Source organism: Ostrea edulis, chromosome 9, assembly GCF_947568905.1.
Source record: "Ostrea edulis chromosome 9, xbOstEdul1.1, whole genome shotgun sequence".
Classification (NCBI taxonomy): domain Eukaryota; kingdom Metazoa; phylum Mollusca; class Bivalvia; order Ostreida; family Ostreidae; genus Ostrea; species Ostrea edulis.
In genome coordinates, this window is record NC_079172.1 from 42277398 (window position 1) to 42297532 (window position 20135).

At 34.7% G+C, this 20135-nt stretch overlaps 1 protein-coding gene across 1 annotated transcript; it reads left to right on the forward strand.

Moving 5' to 3' along the window:
• Nucleotides 1-10006: 10006 nt before the first annotated feature.
• On the forward strand, nucleotides 10007-17409 carry LOC125660137 (beta-1,4-N-acetylgalactosaminyltransferase bre-4-like). The gene is made up of 4 exons (XM_056150743.1): nucleotides 10007-10038; nucleotides 10745-10867; nucleotides 15172-15267; nucleotides 17289-17409. Exons 1-4 carry the CDS (start codon nucleotides 10007-10009, stop codon nucleotides 17407-17409), a joined length of 372 nt encoding a protein of 123 aa, XP_056006718.1.
• The last annotated feature ends 2726 nt before the right edge of the window (nucleotides 17410-20135 follow it).

Here is a 20135-nt window from a genome sequence, read left to right on the forward strand (position 1 = left end):
TAAGCTGGTATCATTTATCGTAAAATTAAAAACACTGAACACTTGTATTGCTATAAATTAAACATGTTATTATTCCAGACGGGCAAGGATGCTCTACCACATAAATGTTTTGAATTATTTGCATACTACATTGCGTTACTCTCTGAGCACAGCCATTTCTAAACAACGAGCGCAGTAATTTCTAAACAAGTTTTAAACAGTTGCTGAAACACGCATTTTCATGGGATAAGCATTGTGTAATCTAAACAGGGTTGTTTTCTCCATCCGTTAGAGGGCGCCACTGAAAGCTACGAAAATCGCACTAAATCTGTCAAGGGTTTGTAGAGAAGTGGAGCGGATCGTAAACCCTTGGCTAGCGAAGATGGATCTCTATCTTGTGCAGAGTTTTCTGCATCGTAAATCAAATGTTTTTATCTTTAGAAGGGGTGGTCTTTTCCAGTAGGTTTCCCAGAGATCTGCAGCTAATACAGATGTATATGTCGCTACGTTTCCCATGCTTTGTGTTGTATCTGTGTGTGTTTGATTGAATAAAGCTGCCTAATAACTTTAAACATTTTTATAATAAAAGAAAACGCAAAGATCAAGCATGATAAACTTACATTCGATTTATCATGGTGCCGTAACTTTTTGTAAAGTTTAAACATGAATCAGTATATCTTTGCGACTTAAAATTTTAAACATATGTATGTATGCAAAATTGAAATTGAATAGCCTTGAGTTTTTGTTTTAATACTTGCCAAATAAGTAATGGTTATCTTCTAGCATCCGAGTAATATTCATATTATCAAATAGATAGGCGGTCCTTCTGTCATGAATGCGCGGAGCGCACGAGTGAGAGAAGGACCGCCCATATTTTTGATAATGTGAATTTTACGAGGATGCTAGAAGATAACCGACTTGTCACATATTTCAAAAGCTTCTCAATTTACATTTATTGGAACATACATTCAATACAATGGTAGATTGTCATATACCATCGTCGGACGATGCATGTGTATATAAAATTTAATATGCTTTACCCGTAAAACAGCAAAACTAACTTAACGAAAACTGATTATCCCTGGCAGTATCTATCACATAGCTTGGCGTGCTTTCCTTTGTTAAAGTGTGGGTTATCTGTACATAACCCACAGTTTTCTTCAAACCCCGCCCACATTCTCGAAAGAAAAAAACAACATCACTGTTCATTGTATGACGCTCCTCCAGATCAAAATTGCATATATCAAACACGGATAACTGACTCGGACTAAGTTCTCCAAATACATTATAGATATTCACGCTGAATCTCACTTAAACCTTGATACAAGATAATATCGCCAATTGTCTCGTCCCAAAGACTTTCTATTTCCACATTCTCCTCAAGTCGAGAAACACGTGTACGTAGAAATACGAGTAGCATTTATAAAGAGTTTTATAAAAGACCCAGTCAGGTGATATGAATGCGTTTGAGAGATAAACTTGTTTAGCGGACAGAGCGAACTTTTATGGTTTCGCATCTTACAATTCTTAATTTTTTCTCTCTTATGTTTCACCATTTTTTTTAATCTATTGTATATACATGTGAATGTTTTTTCCAGCTAATTTAGTCAAAATATGTATTAGAATGAAGGATATCAAATAAGATTTTGAAAAGAGTAACCACCATCATCAGTTGAATATATTGCTAAATTTTTAAACAGAAAAATGCATGAATATGTGCGAAAGCCTATTAGTATCATGTAAAAAATTTAATTCATATTCCATTATCTCGTAATTACGAGAAAAGATCTCGTACTTACGAGATAATCAGCTCGTAATTACGAGAAAAGATCTCGTTATTACGAGAAAAGATCTCGTTATTACGAGAAAAGATCTCGTAATTACGAGATAATTATCTCGTAATTACGAGAAAAGATCTCGTTATTACGAGAAAAGATATCGTAATTACGAGATAATTATCTTGTAATTATGAGAAAAGATCTCGTTATTACGAGATAATTATTTCGTAATTACGAGAAAAGATCTCGTTATTACGAGAAAAGATCTCGTAATTTCGAGATAATTAACCACAATACAGACTTAAATCTATGCCCCGATTTCAAAAAGGCAAGTTAATTAGGTAGGAAGTCACGTGGTACAGTGACGTCACATGCGCCCTTCGGATTGTGAAAGTACTGCGAGATATTATTAAAAACTCAACTTTTAGGGGCCCAATTTATTTACCATGGGCAACATTTAAATCGATGTTGACAAATTGTCCGAATTTTATATGTGTTCGCCACCAGTGCACACATATAACGATGTAAATACCCAAATATAGCGAGTAAAGCGTGTATGAAATCGGCAATATTGTGAGTAAATAATGTTTATATGGGTCCCTGTCTACAAACTGTTTGGGGATGTTATTCCTTGATACATTTGTAATTGGCGCTGTTTTTCTAAAATAAACAGTGCAATCATTATTTATTTTTGGATTAGACAAATTATGATACGTTAATGTGTTGACAACTAGGCCCTATGCCAAGCTATTGTCACGCCTGCATTTCGTAATGAAAGAAAAAGACAACACACACAAATCAATAAAAATATTCAAATTTAAAGTGGTAATCACATTATTTATTTTGATAAAGCAATCTTATTACTATTTTTGAATAGTGATCTGAACGTCTTTAGGAAGTACGAAGTGGGAGCACGGCGTTATAGCCTACTGACGCACTCTTTAATAATAAATATTAATCAATAAGGAAATAATTTTATAATTCAATTTAAAGTTAGGAAATACAATATTCTATTATTTGTATAATTAAAAGTTCAATTATTTTGTATCTTTAATTTTTTTTTCTTGTTTGTAAATCTACCAGTTGGTAGAAGTTACATAATGTATCGTCGATATACAAGGTGAAGGTCAGTTGATCCGAGTGTGTATTGAATTTGAAGAGCAAAACAGAATGTATGCTATAGGCCTACCAGTGCTTATAGCTTCGATATATCCATTTTCTCGCAGTTTATCAGGATCTCTGTCCAAACGGTCTTTGAAAAGGTGACTGTGTGTGTTTTTTAAGGTAAAGTTCTTGCTCCAACAAAAAAAAATTATCCACGTCTTTTTTCTCGTATCTTCCTTCGAAAAATTGAAAAAATACTCAGTCTAAATCCTTTCTACCGACAACTAGCACGGCACAAAACATCTTAATGCATTATTATTTACAAGCCGTTAATGTTTACAAGCCGTTAATTACAGGCTTGGAAAACATTTCAAGTAAAAGAAAACAGTAAGAAGATAGTTTAGAGAGTAAATATAGTGGGTAAGCATAAATTATGCATTGTCTGTAAGGCGTCTATGGAGAGCCCCAGCGCGTCAGAGGAATCTCAACTTGTAACTCAAACGGAACTGTCTAACTTTAAGACTGAAAGAGCGTCAGAAGATGTTTAGTTTTTAATTTCTCTTAAACTTAAGGCATGGTACTATTGTACTAGAATTTACAGCTTTACACAGATAAGACAACCAATGATCTTACCTTTGAAAGTCTGAACTGGGCACGTGACTGTCACTTGATCCGTGTATTAGATATGTTTGACAACACCGATTTAAAATCAAGTAATTCTGGTTAAAACAGGTGAAATAATGTTATTACATGCTGTACAGCCTAAAATACTCGTACGTCCGGATCCGATGATTTAAGAGCGTTTTACAAGCTGGGAAAATATTGTCAAAATTCGGACCATACAATTTTAAGACATAAATATCAAAAGTTACAGATGATGACACGATCTATTTCACAATACGTACCAAATTGGAAAGGCAAGCGCATTAAATTAAGAGGAGCTGATAAGGGTTAGATGTATTTTCTAAATATCTCTAAATCTTCAAATGATTAAGGATTACAGGTAGCAAAGTTGTGTGTTGTGACGCTCTGCAACGATCATTGGTTACATGATAAGGAGTCTTTTTGGGAATAACGTACGAACTTTCTATGTTTTCTATCTATTGAATAAAAATATTTTGTAAAGAATTATACAACATAAATTGCTGAGAATGTTCTTCTAAACAATATGCCATCTTCACTTTATTTTCTGGCGACATCATAACGAGACTGTTGAAACCTCTGCACCATGAAGTTGTTCAGTAGCCTACCTTGATTTTAAAACTGATCATACGCAGGATAAGCTCTTGCGTATCGAATCAGTTGAGCTATATGCATGTGATTGATCAATTTTGTTATATTTGCTTTTTCTTATCAAGCATTGTTATCACTGACTGAATGCATGCCATACCACAGCTACATACGATTAGAACATTCACGTAATTACATATATTGATGATATTGAAGCTTTCAACTTATGAAGAACAATATGTTATTGTCTTTGACTATGAATCAAGGACAAAAAGACGTATAGTATCTAGCTAGAGTCCAATAATGGGTTTAAATTGAATCGGGAATGCTTACTCCTCCTAGACACCTGATCCCACCTCTGGTGTGTCCAGGGGACCGTGTTTGCCCACTCTCTATTTTGTGTTGCTTATAGAAGTTGTGAGATTGATCACTGTTCGTTATCTCACCTTTCATTGAAGAGTTCTTAAGTAGGTTTTGTGATAAACCACTTATTACACCCGTCATCAAAGACCAGATAACAGCTAAAATGCATTTAATAATTTCTCCTCAAGTCTGTGATCACCTGATAATGAATGCATTGATTGTACGATATAAACTGGAAAATGAATAAAAGATTTCTAATGTGTAAATCACCATTTTCTACTTTCAATTTGAAAGCGCGTAAAAAGGTTTTCAAATTTTGGATATTATCCCACCTTCATATCTAGAGATGACTTCTAGGATATTGAATTGCATGTTCATGTAGTAAGATATTTCTTTCAGGAAGTTTCATTGTGCGTGTTGTTTGTACATCTTTTGCTTCTTTTTTCTAGTTACAATTGATTGAAGTATTGTCAGTTGACTTTTCTAGTACAGTAACATCAATCACATACTGCCTTTTTTCTAATTTCAGGTCTAAACACGGCAGATTTAGGTCAAGCTTTTCTTTCTAATCTGTTTTGGATCGAAATGGCAATTCACGATCACACGTCATCCGTATAAACAATTAAATATCGCATGGCGCATTATTGTTTAACCAAAACCTTTAACCATACCCAAAACCAGACCAGGTTTTTTTTTTATTATATACATATGTGTCATTTAACACATCAATGAGATTGAATAATTTTAACGGGGTCTTTGTCCATATCCAGCATTGTGTACATATTTTGTTCTTTTTTGATAAATAACATTTTTGCATGTATATGTAATGATTGGAACACAAAAATGTTTAAGCCGTGGAGTGGACGATTTTAATGTTTAGTGGCCGCTTTGAAATGTGATATTTTGAATGAAAAATCTACAAAATATACATATTCTTTTTTTTTGTACACGCAGAATTTCCATTTTTTCTCTACCCAGTAATTTACTAGCAATTTTGTCTTACTTCGCAACACGAACATGCAGCATAGACATATGTCCTTCTACAAAGGTGAACTACCAAACGCTGATAAATTCAATAAGAATTTCCTGGTCAGGATATTTGGCTCACGGCGGGTGTGAATGCGAAAATTATAAAATGTTATCAAATATTTATATAAATTGTGCACACAGAAAAAAAGGTTGAAATTCCATTATAGCAGACATTTGCACCTCCCCAGTATTTCATTACCAATTCTGTTCTACTCTACAGCATAAACACACTATATAGACATATTTATTCTGCAAAAGAGAACTACTAGGCACTAGTAAATTCAACAAGGTATAAGAGAAGCGGAATTTCCTCTGAATAGCACGTATTTTTCGGTCCAGTGTTTGCACTAACGACGAAATTTGATCATAAAACGTTACTTAAGTTTATAACTGGAGTGAGCTAGAGTATACAAGCTATAATGATATGTCGTCCTAATTCTTTTTTGCAATACCCTTTTATGCACCAGCAACAACTCTTCTGTATTGATGAAAGGTGAAAATAACGAACAGTGATCAATCTCATAACTCCTTTAAGCAATGCAATATAGAGAGTTGGGCAAACACGGACTCCTGAATATACCAGAGGTGGGATCAGGTGCGTTACTTGTATATAAAGTTATAGCAATATAGTTGTTCATCATTTCAGTATAATGAGAGCATTCTCCAGAAAACAACTTGACAGACTTTTCCGGAAACGACACTGCCTTGACTTTACTTACTGCATGTCGATTTCTTGTATCATTTTGTATGTGATATTTACATATGTCGAAAGCAATGTGGGGTGGATATGTCAGTCGATTACACCACACCTTGGTAGGTTTTACTTAATGTGTCTCTTACGACAAACAAGGGGTACTGAAGACCTATTCTAACCCGGATCTTCACGGGACCGCCTTGATTATAAATTAAGAGATATCAAGTAATTCGTATAAAATAGTAATGCATATACAAAAAAGAATACCTATTAATTAAGAATATATACATAGATTAAAGTGTCTTATATATCAATTCATTGTATGCATATACATGTACTTCTATGGGTCAGAATACGCCTTGTCGTGACCAGCAGAAATCAATTACGAACAGGTTTAAAATCCAACAATTTATTTACAGAATAAAGTGACAGTAGGTCCAATCAAAATTGTCATAAACAGTGTTTTATGCGATGTTTGTTTACCGCCACACGAAAATAAGTTGTCATCAATCTCCATTAACGGACCCCGACAATGCCTTAAGTAACACAGCAGTTATAATAATATATTTCATTAATGTAACACAGCAATACCTTAGTAATATATTTCATTAATGTAACACAGCAATACCATAGTAATATATTTGATTAATGCATATGATTAGACATAAAACAGTAAGTTTTAATTCTGAATGCTTGTTTACACGAAACAATAGTCTTTTATTACAAATATGCATCGAGTAACTTTGGGAAACTATATAACAATGCAAGCAAATGAGTTGATAATTAATGTAATATGTACATCTTCATATTGAAATATCCTTGAAAGATTCTTAAAATAATGTTTCTTTTCTAAAAGACGTTTTTAATGATTCAAAAACCGAATTGACTTTTATAGAGGGAAGCATCGAACCCAACCTGTTCTACACTTCTTATGAAGAGATGTCATCTAAATTCAAATGGCTGCACGCAGGGGGACATTACTCACCTACATATTGTATACCTACTCAAAACGTGGCTATATTAATTCCGTTCCGAAACAGGGAGGCACACCTGCGAGTTTTGTTAAATAATCTTCATCCGATTCTTCATCGCCAACAGATAATGTACACAGTGTATGTCATAGAACAGGTAACTTATGCTTTCGTATTACAATCATTGTGACAATAAGTTTCAAATCGTATACTCGTTGAATGCCAGCGACTTAGCAAACTTTTTAAAAATTCCCCCTTTCATTGGATTTGATTCTATTTCAAGGCCGATGATAAACCCTTTAACAAAGGAATCCTGTATAATATCGGGTATCTAGAAGCACTTAAAAGAGACCATACCTGTTTCATTTTTCATGATGTTGATCTTATTCCGGAAGATGACAGAATTCGGTACGGATGTCCAAGAAGTCCCATGCATTTATCAAGAGCAATTAACAAGTTTAATTATAGGTTTGTACACTCAACTCTTTTCTTCCAAAAGGCATTTCATTAAAATCTTAATGCATCAAGAAATAAAAATTCATGATACATTCAGTTTTCTAAATTAGAATACGGATATTTACGATAAATACACGTCTACATCTGTTGCATGAAAAAATATCACAAAAAATTATGGCACTCTGTACTTGTCAGTGGCGGATCTATACATATATGCAAGGTCAGTGGAAAGTGATATAAAAAGCACTAAAATTGTCGAATTTTCGATAAGATAAAAACATTTACATAGTAAGAACAAAATACTAAACAAATCGTAGTACTGAGAAGCACTGGGCTTGGTTTGTAATGTTGTATGAATATACAAGATATGATAGTACTACTACCATAATTTTCGAGAATTTCTTGCAATTGCTAAGAAATGGGAAGAATAAGATCTTGGAACTCTTTTCCAAGCAGTTATGTCTTATCAATATTTAAGTCAGATGGATATTTCCTCGAAATGAAATGAGAATGAAAAGGTAAAGATAACGAACAGTGATCGATCTTACAGTTCCTATGAAGTATACAAAATTAAAAGTAGGGTACACAAGGACCCCTGGACGGACCAGAGGTGGGACCAGCTGCTTAGGAGGAAAAAACAACCCCTGTCAACCGGTCACGCCCGCCATGAGCCCTATATCTTGATCAGGTAAATAGATTAATCCGTAGTCAAATTCAGTGTGTAAAGAACGCCTAACTATTGATATCAAACACATTCAAACATCTTTTGACCCAATGTCGGGTTGCATTGACAAACTACATCGTTATTACGACCATGGAAGTGTTGATTTTAAACCAGAGTGTTGAAACCCCTGTAACATCAACTTCATTGTCAGTAAACTGCCTTGATTTAGAAACTGGTCATATGCAGAACATGTTCTTGAGTATCGAATCAGTTGAGACACATAAACATGATATACATCTGATAATGGAATATGCCTGCATAAATATTGAATTTGAAGTCATCCAGTTTTTCATAAAAATGAGTTGTTAGTTTGCCATTGCTATTTATCTCAATAAAATATCTTAAGTATGACGCAGATAATAACATTTAGAACGAAAGTTTAAATCACAGTCCTCATAACTTATTTTCGGTTTCTTATCAATACAATGAATTCATGTTGTACAGGTCACTGACAATGTGACAAATAAACAAACGGGATATCTAATACTTATTCATTTCCTGTACAGTGAACAGTTGATAATGTAATCTGTCTAAAAATAACGATCTTCAGTACTCCATTTCATGCAAGTCATGTGTAGGGTACTTTGTCCAATGATTTCTCCGCTAACGTCCAAACTACGCGATATCTGCTGTCTGACGTGTTAGACCGTTCTTTAGATATTAATTTTGACTTCGAATTACTCCGCTTACCTGATCAAGATATAGGGCTCACGGCGAGTGTAACCGGTCGACAGATGATACTAACTCGTTCCAGGCACCTGATCCCTTCTCTGGTGTGTCGAGGGGGTCCATGTTTGCCCAACTCTCTATTTTGTATTCCATAAGGTGACTGTTCATTATTTTCACTATCTTCACCTTATCTTCCAACCTACCAGGACCCAGTTGCACGAAGGTTAGTTAACTTTAACTAATATTTAATTTGTCATCAACCCTTAAATTAATCCAGCGACAATTAGATGTTAACTGTCAGTTAAATGTAAATAATTTTTGTGCAAATGGGTCCTGGTCTTCAAATCCCACGATACGCGTTTCAAAAACGTGTCACGCAACACTTGTTTCATGAAAAGGTGAAGATAACAAACAGTGAGCAATCTCACATATTGTAGCACGATAATATTTCATAAACAATAAGAAATCTAAGGAACTATATTATTTTAGACGTGCAAGCGTTTTCAAATTAATTCAATTATTAAGTGTACAAATCTTAAAGAATTGCGAAACTTAGGAAATTTTTTATTCTTAGCAGAGAAAATAAGAAAGGATAATTCATAATTGTAATAACACCCCATTTCTTTTTCTCATTTAACACAATTTTTTCTTCTTCTATTTTTATTTTCATAGAACTCTCACGCAATCACCTATATTATAAATATTATCTTTTATACTTATATGTATGTGTATGCTGATCTGTAGCTCTGATTATGTGTATGTTGTTCACCTTATATTTCATTATGTATAAAATTGTATATCTGATGTGCCAGATGGCACAAAGAAATAAACTGAACTGAAAATATGATACTGCATCGGTATTTCGATAGAAACAAAAATGGGTGCGAAGAAGCCCTTGCATACATATTGTAGAACCCCATTTTGGAATACTTCATTAGCTGATTGGGGTCGTTGATGTAATGAATGTTCAACCCTACTAATCACTGGCGTATGTGCCGAACGCTTGAAAATGACGATGGATAAACTATCACTGAAACAAATGTATAAACACACAACAGGTGTCTACATTGGAGTAAACGTTAGAGCCAATAAAAATACGTCCGATAAATGGGGTGGACTATTCTAGACGTACTGCACGAGTGTATCAATACGTGTGAAAATTTAGAAAGTGGCATGATGCAGTCAAGTAATGCTAGCTTCTTTGATGTCTCGATTGAAGTCAGCATTTCGCAAATTCTATGGTCGTTATAACGATCTAGTTCGTCAATACAACCTCGCATTGGGTCAAATGCTGTCTAACGTGTTTCATACCGATTGTTAAACCGTTCTTGGCACACTGATTTGACTGCGGATAACTCCGTTTACCTGATCAGGATATTGGGCTCACGGCGGGTGTGACCGGTCAACAGGGGATGCTTACTCCTCCTAGGCACCTGATCCCACCTCTGGTGTGTCCAGGGGTCCGTGTTTGCCCAACTATCTATTTTGTATTGCTTGTAGGAGTTATGAGATTGATCACTGTTCGTTATCTTCACCTTGCATGATCATAGAATAATCGGATATTCATTTAATCAAATCCAGTGAAAATAGTTTCCTTTCAACGTTCATTGCAAAACTTTTGATTTTGTTAGTTTGAAAAAAATCAAAGATTACAAATATGAAAACCAAGAATATCGTGTTGTAGAAATCCAAGAACAGTAATCCTTAGATTACACGTATGCATTAAAGCTTACACATTCATAAACAGATTGTCCGACGATAATTTGATTGGAGGAGTCTCAGCTTGGAGGAAAAGAGAGTTTGAAATGGTCAATGGATGGTCAAATGCCTTCGTTAACTGGGGAGGAGAGGATGACGACATGAGTTCTAGGTATACTACCTGTTATAGACTTAAGGTAGCTCCACCCTCATGTGACTTATCAACATTAATGATTTAAAGTAAATAAAACAACCAAATGCTATTGATTCCCACTTAAAGTAATTCCTTCCTTATATGACATCATAGGATTTTGCAAAATGAATGATTTATTTATAGTCTAGTCAATCTAGCTAAAAAATGAGCAAAACCTCAAACTAATTGCAACAGAAATGAAATTTTGATTATTCATGCAAGAAAACACCTGCAAACAACATATTAAAAATCGGCTTTTGTATTTCCATGGGAAAATTGGAATTTTGGGGTAAAAGGATGTGTTTTTTCATGAAAATGCTAAAAACTGGAAATTGAAGAAAATGTCCATTTTATGTAACATACAGTGAAAATAAGTTTCATATCTCAAATTTCGACCTGGAAATGTTCGATTAATTTTTTTTTTACAGCAGAATATATTCTTTCCTTGACTGTAATTTTTGGGTAAAATCTTGCTTTTTTGAATATAATTGTTAAAGATTGAAATTTTAAGAAAAAACCCACATTTTGTCATACATTTGAGTCTACCAATAAAAAATTGAAGTTAGGATTTATTTAAAAAACTGCTCAACAAGTAAGATATATAGATTATTGGCAATATATATGAAAAATACCATTTTAGGTAGGAAAACTACCTTTTTCTAAAACAAAAATAGTGAAAAACTGGAAATGATAGGAAATGACTGTTTTGTAGAAGAGATGGCATTGATCTTATAAATTTAAGAATAAAACGTCCAAATGCACAACTTATCTTTTCTGCACCAAAATTTATTTTCCCTTGGCGAATTTTGGGCTGAAATCTTCATTTTTCAACAAAAATCGTTAAAAACTGGATTTTGGAAGAAAATACTTTTTCCTGTCCATTTTGGAAGAAAATACTTTTTCCTGTCCATTAGGCATATATGAGTTACCACATGAAGATTTATACATTAAAATAAACTGTTAACACAAAACAAGTGCCCTTCAAAAATGGTCTGTAAAAGATGACCTACATTTTTGCAGATACTCCCCTTACATCGGAAGTTGGAGGCGTGCTTACCATTCCGGTCCTATGTTTCACATAAATACATGTAGTATTTTAAAACAAACAGTGTATAGTAAAGCTTACGTTACCAAATTCTTTATTAAGCTGAGTTTTAACAGTTTGTACTACATCTATGACGAAACAAGGTTCAGTTTCTTCGATTTTATAAAGAAATCTTTAATACGTGTACTTCGTCAAGTTCTAGAGTTTGGGAAAGGGGGGGGGGGGTTATAGCCGTATTTGATGTTTAGTTCTATCCAAATTATTGTGCAATTAATACCGAGAATTTCAGCAGCAATCTGTTTTAAAAACAATGGACACATAGAATTAAAAGCAAAATGAATCAGGCACGCAGCATCGTAAAAAAAAAGAAGGGGGGGGGTGTGTGAAGATAATTTCACAATATTGCCTGAAAATTGACAAATAAATTTTAATCCAAAGTTATAAAAACCCTTGATGGTGTGTGTGGTGTTGGTGGGAGGGGGGGGGGGGGCTAAGGTTGTTCTCTCAGTTCAATTTTACACTTCCACTGTGTACAGTTCACGACAATGCTATTTAAAAAAAAAAAAAAAAAAAGAGGAGGGAGGGCAACCAATCTGTCTAAAAATCGACCTCTGTACGTAAAAATTTATCAACTTTGCATGTAATGATAAAAGGTGTAGAGCCATTATTGCTACGTGCCTGATAATTATATAAATGATCATTTGAGTAATTGCAGTACAGTTCAGTCCATGTTTTTACAAGTACAACAGCTAGTGTCACAATTTGCCTTGCATTTACAGCGAAAAACGTTCAAAAGTTTATCTGGCGCGACTTGTAATTTAGTTTTAACGGATACAAGAATTGCTGAAAGCAGTGATAAGCCCCAATTAGAAGGATCCAAATTAATCATTTCTTTAGTCCACTCTATGACTTAAAAAATTCTTGCAGTGCTCCTTTTCTGCAGCTGTAGTTAGTAGTTAGTGGCAATGACTGAACTTATAAAAATTATATTGTGTTAGACAATTCTTCACATAGCAAATCTCCTATAAGTGTCTCTATGGTATTCCATCGTACAAAGTCGATATGACATCGACACCAGAATATATCTTTTTCTCTATGAAATCCTCATATAGGAAAGTGAAGATAACGAACAATGATCCATCTCGTAACTCCTCTAAGCAATACAAAATAGAGAGGTGGGCAAACACGGACCCTTGGATATACCAGAAGTGGGATCAGATGCCTATGGGCTATAAGGAGTAAGCACCCCCTGTTGACCGGTTACACCCGCTGTGAGCTCTATATCTTAATAAGGCAAACGGAGTTACCCTTATTCAATATCATTGTGCCAAAAAACGGCCTAACAATCTATATGAAACAAGTCAGGCAGATTTGACCCAATGATAGGTTGTATTGGCAAAGTAGATTGTTATAACGACCATATAATTCGCGAAATGCTGACTTTAAACGAAACAGTTGAAACCCCTTCACCATCAACTTGTTTGTCAGTAGCCTGACTCCATTTAAAAACTAAACATATACAGAATTTTTTCGCGATTTGTCTACATTTTAACTATATAGGACCTGTTCCGATGCCGAACATTCTTGACGTTGTGTCGCATCCTGTGAATGCATGTAGAAAGGGAAAGGATTGACAAACTTCGTTTCCTAAAAAGACGTCTGGTTTTAACGATATTCTTCATTTATATTAGGGGCAAGATCAAAAATTCAATGTCTCACAAAAAACTAAGTTCACATAGTTTTCACCAAGAACTCCCCCCCCCCCCCCCCCCCCCTTTAAAACTTAATATGACAAATGTTGAAACTAATCGAATAACAAGAAAAGAAACGTACGATTATAAATAACACTCTGTATACCTTTTCTACTGTTTATTCACAAATGAAAGTGTACATTAAATCTATTAAATGTTCATTAATATGTTTTAAATATTAAGTGGTATTCAACAGTCACTTGTCTTTTTCCTTTTTCCACTAAAGTGTAATCGATGTCGGATGACAGAAACTTGCGGGAGTTTTTATTCCCCTCCCCCTAACTAATTGAATTTAAATTTTCATCCGACATTGATTTCGTCCCTTAGGGCAGTTATGTTTATTTCAGAGTTCGTTGCTATTTCTGTGCTTTATATATAGACATTTCAAACACAATGTGCATTTTGAATGATCCTCTAAAATTTACGATAAATAACTGTATCCCATTTCCATTCTCAATGATCGTGTGCCAGCGTGGCGAGAATTCCATCGTCATCGAAAACAAGTTTTGTCTTGAATAGATGGCCGGGCGGTCTAGCGCGCTGTTCGCATGTATAGCTGTATAAATCCCGGTGCCGAAGGGCAAAAGTGTTACAGGTCGGTATTACCGAGATTTTATACTAAAAAAACTCAAGAAATATTATCATAAACGACGCCCTGCGTCAGGATTTAGGCATGTTCGTCTACTTCATGATAATGCTCCATCACATACATCTGAGTTTGTGAAGCAATTTTTTAAGTCGGAGAAAGATACCGTCTTGCCACCTCCACCATACTCTCCAGATCTAGCCCCATGCGACTTTGTTTCTTTTTTCAAAACTTATCTTAAACTTATCTGGTTGTTCCGACAAGCCCTTGGCTCAGCCATCAGTCAGTGCCTCAGAGGTCTACCTAAATCAGCATACCGTGACGCATTTCAGAAAAAGATTCAGAAATTGAAAGTATGTATTTCAAACCGCGGATAATACTTTGAAGGGATGTAATGTTCATTTCACTATTTGAGTCGAATGCTTCTGAGATATCGTACAATACACACTACATATTGAACAGCCCTCGTACCAGAGGTGGGATCAGGTGCCTAGGAGGAGTACTAAAAATACATTAAAACTGGTTAAAATTAAAAAAAAAAAAAAGTTTAAAAACTGCTTCTTTATAGATTATATATAAACAAATGGTGAATATTAGGGAAATTATAGTATGATATACATACATGTACAATAGAGAAAATATCATCATATGAGTTATTGCCCTTAAAATATAACTTTCTATCATGCACAAAGTTTAATCAAATCAAGCTTTTACAATCCTATGACGTCACATGTGGATGGAGCCACCTTAAATTGGCTCAATTATATTTTGGAAAATCAATTCAGATCATAATGTACATCAACATACATGTAGTAAGAAATCGATTATTTACGTTCAGTTCATATATCATCGTGACATTCCTGATACCAAACGATTATTAAAGTTTCTTATTGTATTTCAGAATTATTGCCAATGGATTGTCGATATACCGTTACAGAGAATCAATAGCTAGATATACAATGCTGAAGCATAGACGAACTCCCATCAACACGGCTAGGTACGTGATTATAGAGTAGAGTCGCAGTTCAATTGCCCAGAACAGTTTCCAAATCATTAGCAATACAATAATACATATAAAATAAGTTTACTTGTGCGCAAATGCCTGTTTTACAAAAGATATGTCACGACAAAATTAACAGGAAAGAGCTCACCGTCTTGTATACTAAGAGAAGGAACGAATACTCAAAACAGTAGACTGTATCACAACCTACGCATGATATGGGATGGGCGGTGGGATTTTGGACAGAAGTCCAATTACAGATTTCAGCTATTCAAAAAAAAAAGAAAAGAAAATTAATTCTTCAACTGCGCTGGGTGAGGGTAGCCTCAGAAAGGAGGCCGATCCCAAGGCGACTTGCGGACCCCGATTTTCACACACTCAACTTTAATGAAGTGCAACTATTTCTCGAAGAATGAAGGCATATATGTCTTTATCAAAATGGAATAAAATTCAAATGAAATAGAATCAAAATTTGTTGCGATACTTCCTGTCAACATGAATAAAAAATTAAGAATATATTGAAAAGAAGATTAACTCCACTTTTAAGAGGCGAAACACCTAGGAATATGCTTGCATGACAACAACTTTCGATTTCAAGATAACGGATTATGATCTTGTTTTTGAATGAAAGGTGAAGATAACGAACAGTGATCAATCTCATAACTCCTACAAGCAATACAAAATAGATAGTTGGGAAAACACGGACCCCTGGACACATCAGAGGTGGGATCAAGTGCCTAGGAAGAGTAAGCATCCCATGTCGACCGGTCACACCCGCCGTGAGCCCTATATCCTGTTCAGGTAAACGGAGTTATCCGCAATCAAAATCAGTGTACCAAGAACGGCTTAACAATCGGTATGAAACACGTCAGACAGATTTGACCCAATAATAGGTTGTATTGACGAACTATCTCGGTATAACGACCATAAAATTTGCGAAATGCTGACTTCAATCGAGACTGTTGAAACCCCTGTACCATCAACTTGTTTGTCAGTAATTTACCTCTATTTACAAACTGACTATACGCAGAACAAGCTATTGCATATCGAATCAGTTGAGATATATAAACACCATATGCAGGAGATAATGGAATATTGCTACATAAATATGGGAAGTTGACGATGGAGAAGCTGAAATCATCCTGTTTGTCATAGAGTGAGTTGTCAATTTGCCGTTAAGGTTTACTTTCAATAAAATATGTAAGTATGAAGCAGAAGTGGACGACTATGTGGTGTCCGTTTTGTTTTCAATGCAGATGATGTACATTTTAATGTGGTTGTTACTGTGAATGATGGTTATGAGTGAACAAATGTCAAATTTATTACACTGGGTTTGTTTAAGGATGATATAGTAATGTATGCAGTTGAACTTTTGTAAATAGAAGTATGGACAAGATGAGACTGAATTATGTGGTGATGTCATTGAAGACAAAATCACTATCAAAATATCTATTGAACAATGCCATAGCAAAAGTCTTCCTCATCCCAATATTCAAAGACTTACAAACATGAAACAAGTAAATCATTAATTTCCATAATAGTTATTAAAGTTCTATCAAATTCCTCAAAGTTCAAAACACTTGCACATAATTTACTCGGACAGCTCATTCCGCATTTTGTTATTCTAATATGGGCTTTCTAAATCAAGCTTTTGTTTCATATAATTATTAAAGTCTCCAATGTTGGCGTTAATTGACTTGCACACAATCTGTGGTCAATCTTCATCATATAGAGCTAGGCAGTCTACTGACATCATTTCATTGCCACACGAAATGGAATGTTTATAGTGATGTGAATCTGGACATTCTAAAGAGAGACAGACGCAGGGTAAAATCTCATTTTAGTATTTGGCTCATTTTATATCTAATTAAATAAGGAAACCTTTGTAAACTACAGCTGTATTCTAAAAACGCAATTTAAGAAATAAATCTGCTAAGTTCCAGTTATTCCTGTGTAGAACATTTTTATGTGAACAAATATAATCGTCTTTAGCTAATATCTATACATGTATATTGTAGATTCAATCTTCTGAAAGACAGTCAAAGTCGATTTCCAATAGACGGACTATCCAGTTTGGTGTACATCCCTCCTAAAGTAGAAGTGTTTCAATTATTCACAAAAATATCTGTTATAGTTTGATGCTTTCTATATGTATTAATGTAAATAAATTGAATGAGATGGAATGTCAGTGTTGAGAGAGAAGAAGCAATTTCAAGGATTTCGAATTTGATACATATACAGTTACAAGGTACACATCACTGCACTGTTAAAGTCCTTGTCATGACTCTTTGGCAATGACCTTACACATGAAAGTTGAAGATAACGAAAATTGATCAATCTCATAACTACTATAAGGAATAGAGTATTGAGAGTTCGACAAATACGGACCCCTGGATATGCCAGAGCTAGGTGGGATCAGGTGTCTCGGAGGAGTAAGCATCCCCTGTTGACCGGTCACATCCGCCGTGAGCCCTATATCTTGATCAGGTAAACGGACTTATCCGTAGTCAAAATCAGTGTGCCAAGAACAGCCTAACAATTGGTATGAAACATGCATCGGACAGCATATTTGACCCAATTACAGGTTGTGTTGGCAAACATTATCTTTACAACGACCATAGAACCTGCGAAATGCTGAATGAGACCGTTGAAACTTGTTCGCCAGCTAGTAGTCTGTCTCAATTTAAAAACTGATCATATGCAGAACAAGTTCTTGCGTATCCAATTAGTTGAGAGATGTAAATGCCATGTGCAGGTGATCATGGAATATTGCTACATAAATATGGGAAGTTGACGATGGAGAAGCTGCAATTATCCCGTTAGTCATAAAGTTGAATTGTTAGTTTTCCGTCAACATCCATTCTATATATATATATGACATATTTTTGTCTTCCCATAAACACAATAAACCAAAATGTGAATCTAAGTGGACTAAAGAACTGAAGTTAAAGGGAGATCTTGATTGGAAACAGATTAATAAAAAATATTTTTCAATTACATTAAATACAAGGTTAATATGGTTCAATTTTAGAATTATTCACAGAATCCTTGGCACAAGTACTTATTTCTGTCAAAAATCAGAGATGATAATTTATTTTCTCGGTGTCGAATTGAAGCTGAAATAATTCTGCATGTTTGTCCATTATGGTCCCTTTTAGAATAATGGATATATGAAAAATGTAGAAAAAGACTAAAATTTTATGCAATTACAGTAATACTAGGTCTTCCAAGAGAATAGGAAGCCATCAATCTAATAATATTGCTTGTCAAAAGGTACGTATTCCAAAAGAAAAATGAGAAAAATTACTATTTCAGAATGTAGTCAAGTACTTAAAAACATATTATAGATTTGAAGAAAAAATGTATAAAACAAAGAACAAAGCTGATGTGTTAAAAACAAGATGGTTGAACTGGAAATGTTTATTTGAAGATACATGTATTTAATAATTTATCAATAGTTTGTTGCCATATCTTCCAGCCATGATGTACAAGTGTGTATGTGAGTGATTGTTTGTTTGTCTGCAATATTAAAAAAATCCATTCTCAATAAAATATCTAAGTACAAAGCATATGTGGAGGACTCTGTGGTGTCGTTCAGCTCGAGTCCACAAGGATATATGGAATGGACATGCCTGATCAGGATATAGGACTCACGGCGGGTGTAACAGGTCGACCCGGGATGCTTACTTCTCCTAGGCACCTGATCCCACCTCTGGTGTGTCCAGGGGTCCATGGTTGCCCAACTATCTATTTTGTATTGCTTATAGGAGTTATGAGATTGATCACTGTTCGTTATCTTCACCTTTCATGAATGAAAATAATTATAGTTAGTAGATAAAACGGTAGCAATATCTAAATGTTTGGCCACAGCAAGGGATTTCCCCTCTCATGTTTAAGCTTTTCAATAAACTGCTTCATAAGAATCTAAAAACAGATCGGAAGACCTGAAAGACTACGAAGATATTGTCAATCAGTAACTCCAGCATATTTTTTATTTCAACTTCAGAGTACCTGTGCGTGGAATCAAAGTGGTGTTTAACAATGCAATTTTTTGGATGACTGATCCTTAGATTAGCTGCAATAATGTAGCTCTATCCGATTTTTGTTATTCTGACGTTTTCGAGATAGAGGTACAATTCCATAGGATCTCCATAATGGTGTAAAATAATTTCATGAATAACCAATAATAAGCTCCGTGTATTAGTCCCAAATGTTGTTTACACAAAAAGGAGTACCAACTTTGTGCTCGGGCATGTCTAATTAAGGTGTTTTCATCAAATATCATGTACAGCATGCAAAATTCTTCGTCTGCTCCGTCATGCTTGTTACCGCGAGATCTCGTAGGTGGATCTACTGAAAAACCTAAACATTGACAATCAGCGCGAAAATGTAGTTACTCGAGCCACTCCGACAAAGAAAGGAAAATCATGATTTACAATAGCTTTTCCTCCGTACTCGTCCATTAATGTAAATACTACCTTATATGGCATATATGCAAATAGCTTGACAATCGGAAGTTGAAACTTCAGTACATCATACATGACGCACAAATATGAATCGAGAAATTAAAATACAAATGTATATCGAAATTGTTGAAAACGGTAAAATAGAGCCTTACAAATCGTAAGTTGCAGGTTGTAAATTTATATATTGACTAAGAAACATAGAATATCATTTTATTTACGTAAAGAAAGTCAGCAAATGTCTAGACTGATCGAAAATGTAGCGGGATCGCGGGAGTGAATCACTCCCGCAATTTGCACCGATACGGAGATACTAAGGAGTTGTAAAAAAAAAAAAAAAAAAAAAAAAAAAAACAATCCGAGAGGTTTCCATTATTGCAGCTATTCATTAGATATGATTAT